This window comes from Phaenicophaeus curvirostris, chromosome Z (assembly GCF_032191515.1).
Source record: "Phaenicophaeus curvirostris isolate KB17595 chromosome Z, BPBGC_Pcur_1.0, whole genome shotgun sequence".
NCBI lineage: Eukaryota > Metazoa > Chordata > Aves > Cuculiformes > Cuculidae > Phaenicophaeus > Phaenicophaeus curvirostris.
Genome location: NC_091431.1, coordinates 51,757,403 through 51,770,536, shown reverse-complemented (window position 1 = coordinate 51,770,536; position 13,134 = coordinate 51,757,403). Strand labels below are relative to the sequence as shown.

The 13,134-nt window shown below is 38.5% G+C and overlaps 1 protein-coding gene across 1 annotated transcript in view; it reads left to right on the top strand.

Moving 5' to 3' along the window:
* Positions 1–11,601, top strand: part of DMGDH (dimethylglycine dehydrogenase) — a 42,471-nt gene extending 30,870 nt beyond the window's left edge. Inside the window, exons 15-16 of the mRNA XM_069881169.1 lie at positions 10,541–10,675; positions 11,385–11,601. Of these exons, the coding sequence (XP_069737270.1) occupies positions 10,541–10,675; positions 11,385–11,600 (351 nt within the window). The 3' untranslated portion in view covers position 11,601. The remainder of the gene's footprint in view (positions 1–10,540; positions 10,676–11,384) is intronic.
* Positions 11,602–13,134: the final 1,533 nt, after the last annotated feature.

Sequence of the window (13,134 nt, the reverse complement as noted above, 5' to 3'; positions counted from 1 at the left end):
GCCCATCTATGCAGCTCAGCTACTGGAAGGCAAGGTGCTCCCAGGGATGTCAATGGCAGTTATTATATGCAGTGGAGTTCCAGCTGTTTCCATTGGGTACTGTAATTTTGCCCTTATCAGAGAAAACAACACAATTCAGAATTTTATGGAACAAAATTCTGTTGTATTTACTCATCAAGGAGTTTCCCATCTTGAGAGCATTAGCAGAATTATGGGAAGGGAATGAAAAATGTTACTGCTGCTGGGTTTTTTTTCCATTTCCATTTGATATATCTTTTCATCTGTTTGGTTGGGAACGGTTTGACTGGGCATGGAATGCATCTCCAGCATACATGCAGGATGTCAGCCTAAAAGATTTGCCAGTCTTGCTGAACTAGTGTGAAAAAGGAAATAATCAATGTTTACTTATTGACTCAAATGAGGGCAGCTGTGACTCTGTGTTGACACTGCAGAGGTACCTGAGCTAAATCGGATGTTGGAAGTGATCTAAACACTGTAGCATGAGGCTCTGTGAGATTATTTACTCTGCTTCTTGGCAGCTTGGGGCCGTGAGTCCTAATTCCATGCCTCTGGTTTTGGTGTCTGTTTGGCATGGCAAAGACCTCAGTGTTCTTTAGATGCCACCATGACTGAAGACAAGTAATATATTTGGAATACTTGTAAAAATGAGAGAGGCAAACAGGTGCAAGCTGCAAGCAACAGATATTTAAATCTGTTTGACTTCTTGGGCTGTAGGGTTACTGACAGGGATTGTTCCTTTAAGCATGCGCCCCCAACTGGGGAAAGTGCTGATATCTGTGTAAATTAAAATCAAAATGCTCTGTTCAGTTAATGTGCTTCTTATTGTGCAATAAGCAGCCGAAATGGCTGCTTAAAACGGGCAAAAAGACTTCAGCATAAGTGAATTTCAGTGGTATGTCATGGAAAATGTAAACAGTTTCTAAACAGATCAGTGAATAAACAATGAAATGCCAGTGAAGGTAATACAATTAAAAAATATTTTAATTTGTATGAGAGGACATTAAAATATCTGGGGAATAAATATGAAGAGATGTAAATTCCCAATAAAATTCTGGTATTTCTCTGTATTTACAAAGTTTATTATGTACATCATCTTCAGGTTCTTATGGACTAGTAATTTTTTTTTGTGACAAATAACAGGAGAAACTCTTAAAAGCTTAAGTTGACTTTTTTTTTCCTCCCTCCACAGTCTGTTTAATTATACCATGGCAATAAGCAAACCCATTTTCTCAGAATTTCTGTAACAATTTTCGTTTTATCAGCAAGGCTGAAGAGATGGTACAGCTCTAGGTGGTTTTCTCTAGACTCTGCTAGATAGTACTTATTTCTCAGATGCTGGTATTCCTTCCTTGCATAAACAAGCAGGATAGGCTGCAGTTAAACTAAAGTGGAGGGATAGTAGCAGAATTAATTTGTGTCCATAACTTCACAACAAAATCTGTCCGGTTTAGAGGTGAGATTTTTTTTATTACCTGTTGTCTTCCTTCGGTTGTCTTTCATTTATTAAGTTAGGTAAGTTTTTAGATTGCTTGTTGTTAGGTAAGTTGTTAGATGACTAATATTTTCACCTGCTACTAACTACTAAATATTCCATAGAGTCCTAACGGTCTTTGTGGTGGGAAATTCACAGAATGTCTTTGAAGAAGTAGAGGTTGCAGTTCCTTTTTCTCCACATTCCAAAATACTGTTTTAGTTCTACTGCATACTTGAACTTTCTCAGGTTCAAGTGGTCAAAGATACAGTGTATCACCTCTGAATACTTTCTATTTTTAAAAACACTGGTTTAAATTTAATGGTTTTTTTCAAATATTATCATAGAAAAAGATAAGCAAACACCAGATATTAGTTTACACTAGACCTTTGTTCTTTGGCAGAATCAACTGCATCTGTGTTTACCCAGCCATATGTATGAAAGACCTGTCAGTCCTGAAGACCCCATAGTGCCAAGGGCAGTCCATTCTAATTATTTGCTTGCTTTCTGTTAGAAAATGTTTTCTTACTACACTTTAAACTTATCACTGATTATTACATTCAGTATTAATATACAGAAAAAAAATTTTCTTGTTTCAGAAGCTAATTCTTCAAAACCTGCTAGCAAAAGAAGCTAGGTCTTCAAAACCTGCTAGCACGTACCTGTTTGGTGTTCTGAAGTTGTCATTTTTAGCTTATTCAACACTCTCGAAACAGCATGTTTTTCTCCTGACTGAAACACCTCTATGTCAACTTGTGCAGCTCATAGAAATAAACTCTTTCAGAAAGGTTTTGCTTGTGAACCCTATAGCACAAACAGTCATCAAGAGCGTACAGCTATAAAATTCTGCAGTTAACTTTGTAGGTTTGTGAATTGTTTAGCTGTATCCAAGACTGCCACCTCCTGGGCACTCCCTCTCCGGCAACAGCTCATTGCACTGTGGGCACACAACGCGGTTGATGATGGAGACCTTGCTCTAGTGCAGTCTTCCAGGCTGGGATAGGAGTGCTTAGTTAACCTTTAATGTTTGTTTCCACTAGAAGAAAATACTGTTATCAGAGGCAGTGTTTCTTTGTTGCAGCACTGTTTACTTACTGGGGCACTTTCTTTGCTCTCCTGTTTTCCCAGATTATATAATACCCAGAATCTCTTCTCTGTCACTTTTTCTTTGGTCTACTCTACCAGCACCTTTTCCGCTGCCTCTTTCCCTGTCTGCTTCTCACTATTTGTCTTATCTCTACCAACCTTACTCGGTGACTGCCTGCATTTCAATGTCAAAAAAATCCATATCTGTCTTCTGAATTTGGCATTGGATTTCTGAGGTGTCTTTTATTATTGCGCATACTAGACACGTGAGCATTTAATTGCTTCATTTTTTATTACTAACAGAAGTTGTGTCATGCCCAGCAGCTTCACATAGATGAGTATATGAGTGTAAATCAAAGATACAGTCCTTGTGTGTTGACTTAACCTCCAGCACAACTACACATAAGTTATCTCATGGAAAACTAGGATGACTAGTTATACAACTGCTCCTTCATCCTTTTATTTGTTTGGTAGCAGTTTAATCATATAGGCTTACGGTCTCTTCTTTCCTGTCATTTGCTTCCCTCTTGTTCGCTCTGGCAGAACTGTTGCTCAGTTGTGTCAGTCCAACTGATTGTGTTGCCATGGTCTAATGTGATACATCCTGATTTATTAAAGCACAAAATTATAGACATTTTTAGGGAAAAGCTTTGGGTTTTTTTCATAATTTCACAGATGTAGTTTGGAAAAAGAACATGAAAGAAAGGTTGAACTGGCACAAAGCTACTGCCCAGCTTGGTGTCATCTGCAAACTTATTAAGGGTGCACTCAATTCCCACATCCAGATCATTGATTAAGATATTAAAAAGAATCACAGAATCACAAGGTTGGAAAAGACCCCCAGGATCATGAAGTCTAACTATTCCTATCAACCACTAAACCACGTCCCTGAGCAGAAAGATGAGTGTTGATCTCTTCTCCCTAGTAACAAGTGATAGGATGAGAGGAAACAACCTGATGTTGGGCCAGGGGAAGTTTAGAGTAGATATTAAGAAACATTTCTTCACTGAAAGGGATATTAAGCATTGGAATAGGTTGTGCAGGGAAGTGATTGAGTCATCATCCCTGGAGGTATTTAAAAGACATGTAAAATAGAGCACTTACGGACATGGTTTTGTGGCAGACTTGGAAGTTTGGGTCTACAATTGGACTCGATTACCTTAAGGGTGTTTTCCAAACTACATGATTTTACTATTCTAAATGCAGAGAGCATGCCCTTGAAAAGGGAGCACTAGCAGTATTATCGGTCCTGCCATGGGCCTCAGGGGCTCTGGGCATGAACTCCACTAAGTGCTAGGTGAATAGAATGGAGAAAGTGGCAGAAAAGATGATGTGACATGCTGTTTCTGGGTCTGTAGCATTGCAGCACATGTACATTTATATCATCATCTGTGTAAAATGCTACTGTTCTGATCTGGTGTCTCTATGCTTTAATAGTCTGTAGTGCTGAAAAACACTGGCATGAAAAAACAACGTTTCACCCACAGGAGAGTCATGGTGAGTAGGGGTAACCAGGAAAGCAACCAACTGTAACCATTTGCTTATGTTTTCCAATTCTTAACAGATTTTTTTTTCTTAAGCAATCACTGACTTTAAAATGGGAGCTATGTTTGCACTGCCATAGCAAAAGATTAATTTTTATCTTCTCACTTCTAAAATTCCATATAGGGTATATAGGGCAGGCATAGTGGGTGCACTTGCTATCCAAATCTGCCGTGAGCACTGCTCCAACTTGATGCTGGACAGGCCAACCCTCAAGAGTTTCTGTAACTCTCCCTTATTGCCATTGTCTGCCCTTCCTTCACTTTTTCCAGCTTGCATCCCTCCTGTTCTGAGAGTAACAACTGCAATAATGAACACTGACACCACTCCACAAACTGGTATAAGGCTGCGTTTTGTGCTATTTCTACTCCATGCAAAAAAGGGAGGAGGGAGGAGAAGAAAGAGCACAGGCTTTACTGAAGAAGGGATAAGGAGCCTGGGGGAAAGCAGAAGGTTCTGGAAGAGGATGGAGTGATGGGAAGTTCCTAGGTATTTTAGAGGGGGAAAGAGTACTTTTGTTTTCCCCTTCTCTCTTTCACTCTCCATCTGTAATGCCTATTATATTTTTCAGTGTACTTTTCTACCTAAATCCTGTCCTTATCCAAATTAATATTTAGTAGTATAACCATATTCTATCGTTACTTCATTTGATGTCCAGAGGATCATAAAACAGGATATTTATTCCATAAGAATATACAGAGTATGAAACACATTAGAAAGAATATGCTATGATTTTCTTACCTGTATGAAGTGCACACCTAGGTCCCTCCCAGTGCATTTGTTGGACCACGTAAAGGAATAAGCACCCGCTGAACTAGGAATTTTGAGCCAAAAATAGTTCAATAATTCATCAGTTGTTTGCATCACACCAGTTTCTTAGAGCTGGCTGTTTGCACACAAGAAGTGCTCAGGCAGACTGAGTGAAAAGTGCAGTGATACAAGTGCATACTGACTGGCCACATCACCCTTAGAAAACTGTTTTGTGTGGCATAAGCTGTAGCTTTGGTCAGCTGCAGAAAATGAAACTTACCAAATACTTGCTACTTGCAGAGGAAAATTATCTTCAGGTATTGCCCTGGTGAGGGGGTTATCATTTGGATTGTTACCCTGAAATTATTCAAGACCATCCAACTAAGAATAATTCATTTCAAAATATTGCATTGATGCTGTCTCCAGTGTATTGTAACACAATGATTACAGCAGATTGTAGCAGCTGTTGGTGCTGCCCTACTCAGTTGGGTTCCTTTTTGTGCATAATTTGGCTGTATGCCCACAGTCATAAGTAGCATACCAAATAAATTACATTTCATTATTAAGAGATTTGCATATCTTTGCTACCAGTTATTGTTGAATGTATATGACACTTTTCTTCCTAGATACCTAGACTCTATTCCTGTTACACTGCTCAATATAAAAAAATATATAATCACAAGTTTTGTAGATAATCTGTTCATTTGCTTCCCTTAGCCACGAAATATTTTTAAGGAGCATTAGAATTAGGATCTGTATACCTTTGAAAGCCAAGCACACTTGAAACACTGTAAGTTAAACTTTTTGGGGTACATCACTGTGCCTAAAAAGTCACCTCATTGGTTAATATGTCATGAACTCATTTTATACAAGACAAAAATAAGTATTTTTATCTTGTGCTATCAAACAGATGGTAACTTATGCAAGGTAAAAGGCTGATGAGGACGAAGGCAAGACAAATACATATGTATGTATATATATACTGAGATAATCAATGATCTCCCTTTAGTTATATGCTATATGAAAATGTTAATTGATTTATCTTTGTGATAGGATTTTCCATTGTAATTTGTATGTTAGGTAACAAAGGCAAAAAGCTCAACCCATCTTTTTTGTTTGTTTGTTTTACCTGGTAAGCTGCACTTAAATTAAAGAATATGAAGCTAAGCAGTAGACACTGTCTTTTTCTTGTATCTAAGAAGTGTTTTTATTTTACATGAAAACCTTACATCTGCCAAAGCTTAACGCATTGGGAGCTAATGCCATGATAGTGGAAATTCTTCTGTGTTTCAGATTTAGCTTATTACGACTCTCCTTACTCTATGTAGTACAAGTTTTAGGTTGTTACTACATGTCAAGTGATTGTTATTTTTAAAATGAGCAACACTAAGAACATACACATATATATGTGTATATTTTGCAGAGTTTGATTTCTTCATTACCTCTTAGTTATTTTTCCAGGGTAGGGTTCTAAAAAGACAACAATATTCTGAACCTTTGGCAAACACAATATAGCAACAAACAGATCTGTTACATGAAGTACCACAAATCCATCTACAGTCAGCATAAAAACTGTTTAGTGATTTATTCCAGGTGGCCAAAACCCTGGTCCAGTTGAAAAAATTGGATAAGAATTTAATTTTCTGTCTGTAACCAACAGGCGAAGAATGATCCAGTGATATGTAGATTCTAAAGCCTGCTAGCTGCTTGCATTAATGGTTTCCATCTCTAAAAGGTAATTAAGAGATGGAAGTAAAAATTACTTTTTGCTGTCAACCTCAAGGTTCCAGTAATTATTGTATTAACAAAAGTTAACTGTCATCTATACAGTTAATCTAGAAGAGACCCATAAGAGCAGTACATATCTGTTACCAGGTCACACTCAAGGCTCTGATTATGATTGCTGCATTGACCTTTATGGAAATTGTTTTTCCATTTCTAAATGAGGAATTCACAGAAGTATAAGTTAACCATAAATCCTGAATTTAAAAAAAATCCAGAACACCAAATGTGAAAATAATAACTATTTTATAAGGCTTTCACTCTCTCCGCATCTATATGCTTACATGTATCTTGAATAGCCTAGAAAAAAGAAGCTGTACTCTCAGTACAGCGGTTGATATGTCAATGCTGTGTGATACAGCATTCCAAGGACACTGATTACAATTCTTTCCGCTAGAAAACCTGATGGTGACTCAAGGTGGATGGTGACTCAAGGTGGATGGTGACCCTGTGTGGAAAAGGACAGAGTAGAAGAGTGCTGTCAGAAACTGGTTCTGAGAACCCTGCCTAGTGCCACTTCTATGTTACTAAGAGACTTAAAAATGGAAATTCACAGGCTTTCATACTGCTCTTTTAGATACATAGCGTATTAATAACATCCACATTGAGTTGGCAGATATGGCGGACACAGGACTGAAAGGAGATCTAACCTTTTCCAGAGGAGCAAATGGAAGGCCCCAGGGTATATGACATTGTGTTTGAATATTGTGTTTGGTTACCCAGTAACATTCCTCAAGACTAAATACCAGATGCTATATTAATATGTATTGGTATTTCTGTGCATCATGCTGTGGTGTGCAGTCTGATTTGTCCATCAATGGAGAAAGGAAGAGCTACTGTTGTCATCTACCTGGACATTTGTGAGTTCTTTGACACAGTGCCCCACAACATCCTTCTCTGGACTGTTTGTTGCATAAAGAATTCTCTGGATGGTCACATTCAGAAGGTAATGGTCCAGATGGACATCAGTGACAAGCGGCATCCCTCTCTTTACTGTGACCAGTGTTGTTTATTAAGTTCATCAGTGCTGTAGACAGTGGAATTGAGTGCATCCTCAGCAAGTTTTCAGATAACACCAAACTAAGTTGTGCAGTTGATGTGCCTGAGGGGCAGGATGCCACCCACAGGGACCTGGGCAAGCTTGAGAAGTGGGCCCATGTGAACCTCAGGAGGTTCAACAAGGCCAAGTGCAAAGTCCTGCACCTGGATCAGGACAGCCTCCAGTGTTAATGCAGGCTGGGTGCTGAAGGTGTTGAGAGCAGTTCTGCCAAGAAGGACCTGGGGGTATGTACTGGTGGATGAAAAGCTGGACATGAGCCAACAATGTGCATTCACGGCCCAGAAAGCCAAGCATGTCCTCAGCTGCATGAAAAGAAGCATGGATAGCAGGTCAAGGGAGGCGATTGTGCCCCTCTACTATGCTCTCATGAGATATCACCTGGAGTGATATCTCACCTGCATCCAGCTCTGCAGCTTTCAGAACAGGAAAGGCATGAACGTGTTGGAGTGGGTCCAGAGGAGGGCCACAAAAATGATAAGAGGGATGGGACACCTCTCCTGTGAAGAAAGGTGGAGAGAGTCAGGGGTTGTTCAGCCTGGAGAAGAGAAGGCTTTGGGGAGATGTTATTGCAGCATTTCAATACTTATGGAGGATTTATAAGAAAGATGGAGACAGAGTTTTAACAGGACTTATAGTGATAATACAAGGAGTAATGGTTTTAAACTAAAAGAGGGTAGATTCAGACTAGGAATAAGGAAGAAATTTTTTATGATGAGGGTGGTGAAACGCTGGAACAGTTTGTTCTTGGAGACTTTAGCTGCTCCTTCTGTGGAAACATTTGAGGTCAGGTTGGACAGAGCTCTGAGCAACTTGATCTAGTTGACGATGTCCCTGCACTCTGCAGGGGTGTTGGACTAGTTGGCCTTTAAAGATGCCTTCCAATCCAAACCATTCTATGATTCTGTGATTTGCATTTCTCATTGTAGGCATTTCCTTTCATATATGTTCCTGTTTAGTAGAAATGTAATTCTATGAAAAGTGAGAGAGAACTGCCAGTAGCTGATTGTTATGTGGTCTGAGATCTTTATATATTATCTTTTTCAGCAGCATTTTGAAAGTTATATTCCAAAATAAATCCTCACAGTTCCTTCTTTTTCTGATTTGGGCTGTATTTCATGCTGTCTTTTCCAAAGGAGGCCATCTGTGATCCTTACGTGCTGTATCTGCTTTATTCTCAGTTGGTCCACCTTGGTTTTCAGACTAACTGCTCTGCACCTGTTTCATAAGCTGTTTTCTACCACAGAGTTCTAATCTTTCAAAGTTCAAGAACTCTTCTTTGCTTTAGTGATTTCTTTTAAGCCTACACATAGACACGTGAATCTGAACAGGAGCTACAGAAATCATGAACTAACTGCATAGTAAGCTATTCCAAGTACAAGTATAATATGTGTTGCCTGTAAATCTGACAGTGCAATAATTCTCTGTGGAAATTCAAGAGTATTATCAGAAATAGAATTTTTGACATCTTCAACAAACATTTCCCCTCCTTTCTCTTAAACACTCCTCAAATGAATATAATTCCTGCTTCATACCCACTAGAGATGTCACAGTGCCCTCAGATCAAGTGTTTTAAAATAGCTTTCACTGCTACTCATCTTCTCAGCAAGGTCTAGAGAACCTTGTACTTGTTATTATGTTTCTTGCCTGTGGGTGTAAACTGGTGTGGATCTGGCAAATTAGTTGAATACAAGTCTTTTGTTCTGCTTGATCTATACCTTTAAAGGAGGAATGAATACACAGAATTTGTAAACCATTCCTCCTAATATTTGCTGCACAGTTAGTAGCAATAATGATATCCAGTTTGATTACTATTTTATCCTCTGTTCGAACTGTCAGCATCTTTGGAAAAAAGCTTTTTTTTGGTTCTTGAGGCATTCTGTGCAGGATTACAAAGCTTATAACAACTCTTCATACTACGGCTTCTTTCTCCAATCTATTATCTACCCAGTCAATTAAATAAGGAAGTTGTCTTAAGTCTTAGGAGATAAGTGTGAGACAAATCAGGTTCACAGCTACTGGTAGGCAAAATAAGCTTTTATCTGTGAACCTGACTGTGGAATCAGGCTTGCTCAGTGGAAACAGCTCAACAGGATCTCATACAGCAAATACTGTCTTATAGAACCTTTAGAGTTCAGAGACTTACTGACGGCTCCCCCAGTTCTTGACACATATTTAGGCAGTCTGCTTCTTGAAACAGAAAAATCTGCTTGTACCTTTTTAGGGAGGCTGAAAAGGGAGGCTCTAAATGCTAGTACTATGCTGTATCTAACATGGTGCACTATCCCATAAAATGGTAGACATGGGGAAAAAACATACATACTGTGAAACAAGAGTGTGGACCAAACTGACAGCTCTGCCGCCTAGCGGAGACACCAAAGTGAAATAGTAACAAGTTACTGTCACAGTTGCTGATGGTATAAAAAAGCATCTATGTCCACACAGGGAGGCCAGAGCTTTAGGATTTGGGATGTTGGCATTCCATTTTTTTTTTCAGAGAAACTGAAATAAAACACAGACTTCTGGTTCACAGGCTTAGTTGGGAAGACAGTTTTGTAACACGTCTCACTACATATGTATTTTCACTACACTTGTAATTATGTTAAAGGACTAAGATCTAGAAAATCTAGTGTACTAAAAGTTATCAAGACACAATGTACCAATATAAAGACACAAAAATAGACGATATAATATCTTTCAAAGATTCATTTGATCTATTTTTCATAAAGAATACTTAAGTGATAGGACGATAAATGAAGACAAATTTAAAGGCTTGTATCTCTCAGCTTTTTGGAGAACCTGAAAAAACATTTGTCATCTATGTTTTTCAGCCAGCAGACTTTACTGGAAAGAAGGCACTAAAGCAGATTAAAGAAAAGGGGCTCAAACGACGATTGGTATATCTCACCGTGGAAACAGATGATGTTGATCCAGAGGGAAATGAAAGTGTGTGGCATAATGGCAAGGTAAGGACTAAAGATCATATTACAAGAAAATAATGCTAATTCTCCATGAACAGATCTAACTTTGTATTTCAAGTGTGAATGTGTTACTTCTGTTTTACTGGCACAGAACAGTTTGGAGCTGTGATAACCATTTTCTAATCTTCAAGAAGGAAGCAAAACCTAACTAACCTACAGAGAAAATGTGAAATAACATCAATTCACAGAAACAAGAGTTGAAATAAGCTAATGTATTAACTCATCCATTCTCTTCCCTTGCAAGTTCACTGTAGTCCTAACAACACTTTTGCTATTCACTTGAAAGAAACAAAGCAACAGCAAGGTTTAAGCCTCCACACTTCAAATTACACGTTGAAAACCTCAATAGCAGCTAAATTACAGTATATAAAAACCATATACATCTGTATAGTGTTTGTTACAGTGAAAACTAAATTGGACATAATAGGAACAGACTTTTTCTCAAGGGGAAAAACTTCCTGGTTTAAGGTCACATCTCCCATAGTAGGCAATGTTATAAACTGAATGATGCAATTGAAACTTGCTTAATATCCTATATGCCAAAACTAGTATATGAGGGGTGTGGTTCTTTAGTTTGTTTCTTGTTGGGTTTTTTTTTGGTTTTTGGGGATTTGGGGGGTTTTTTATGGTTTTTTTTAAGAAAACATCACTGCATCTTGAAAATAAAGGTATATGTTTCTGGATTTTTTTTCAGGTTATTGGCAACACCACATCTGGAAGTTTCAGTTACAGTGCTCAGCAGAGCCTGGCTTTTGCATATGTTCCCACAGAACTCAGCAAAGTTGGACAGAAATTGGAAGTTGAAATTTTAGGAAAAAATTATCCAGCAAGAATTATACAAGAGCCACTGGTGCTGACTGAACCAACCAGAATGCGCCTTCAGAGAAAGGGTGAAAGTCCCAAAATATAAATATAGATGAGGAAACAGTAAATTGTGCAGTAGGGAATAGTTCCATTAATACACATTATATTGAGAGAAACGAACTACTCAGATTTGCTAACTGCTAAACACAAGATCCTCGTTGTCACACATAAGCGACAAATTAGATGGTGTAACCCTCTTGGTTCCTTGCATGGGCTATTCACATTAGAGAACTGAGCACAGTAGACGAGCCAGTATGTGTTCTCTTTTCTCAGTAGCACTTGTGAGCAGAAAGTGGCAGGGAATTAATAGGTTGTTGATTCAGCTTGCTTCCACATTGGATGGGAGATTTGAATTAATGTAGAAATTAAGTGAAAAGAAAGTTGCTCTTGATATTGGCCAATAGCAGAATTTTCTTCCCCCTTGACACTCACAGTTGCTCCTTAGCCTCTCCTTGGGATAAAGTAGCTTATTCTGGATCCTTACAACATGACATAATAAACTTATCATTAAAATAGTATCACTAGTTCTAGCCTAAATGCTTCCTAAAGAATTAAAATACATCCCAGTGATCATTAAATTAATAAAGACAATATTAAAGGCTAACTGAACCGTTAACACTTTTTTCCGATGTGTCATTCTGGCAGAAATTCTCACAGATCAAAACTTGTTCTTCTTAATGAAACAGTTCTAGGAAGTCCATTCTTCATTATTTTATATGAATCATCTGGTAAATGACATGTAATATTCTAGAAAACACAGGAGTTCAGAGAAGAGCAACGAAGCTGGTGAAGGGGCTGGAGAACAGGCCTTATGAGGAACGGCTGAGAGAGCTGGGGTTGTTTAGCCTGGAGAAGAGGAGGCTGAGGGGAGACCTCATTGCTCTCTATAACTACCGGAAAGGAGGTTGTAGAGAAGAGGGTGCTGGCCTCTTCTCCCGTGTGACAGGTGATAGGACAAGAGGGAATGGCCTCAAGCCCCACCAGGGGAGGTTCAGGCTTGACACGAGGAAAAAAAATTTCATGGAAAGGGTCATTGGGCACTGTAACGGCCCACTCAAGGAGGTGGTTGAGTCACCTTCCCTGGAGGTGTTTAAAAGACAGGTAGATGAGGTGCTGAGGGGCAAGGTTTAGTGATTGATACGAATGGTTGGACTTGATGATCCGGTGGGTCTTTTCCAACCTAGTGATTCTGTGATATATTGCTCAGTTTTGAACAGAACTTGTTCTGTTCATACTATGTTATGGATTTACTGTTCTACATCTGAAGAGCTAGACTGACACCAGAGAACTGATGTTCTTTCTTTTCTTGTTAATTATAGATTGAACAGCAGTAAGAGCCATATGTTGTTATGCAGAAATATTATCAGTGAAAAACAAATTAAATCCCCAGCAGAGGACCTTTATTCAATATTAACTACTCCATGACTTTAATAAACAGGATTGGTATAATGTAAATTATAGGAACATGCTAAATTATTAAAACATTCTCCTGAATTCCATAATATGCTCAATAAATCTTTTGAATAACAATGTCACAATTGCCAACTTAGGAAGAGTAACATTCCACTTCAGAGTTTAGA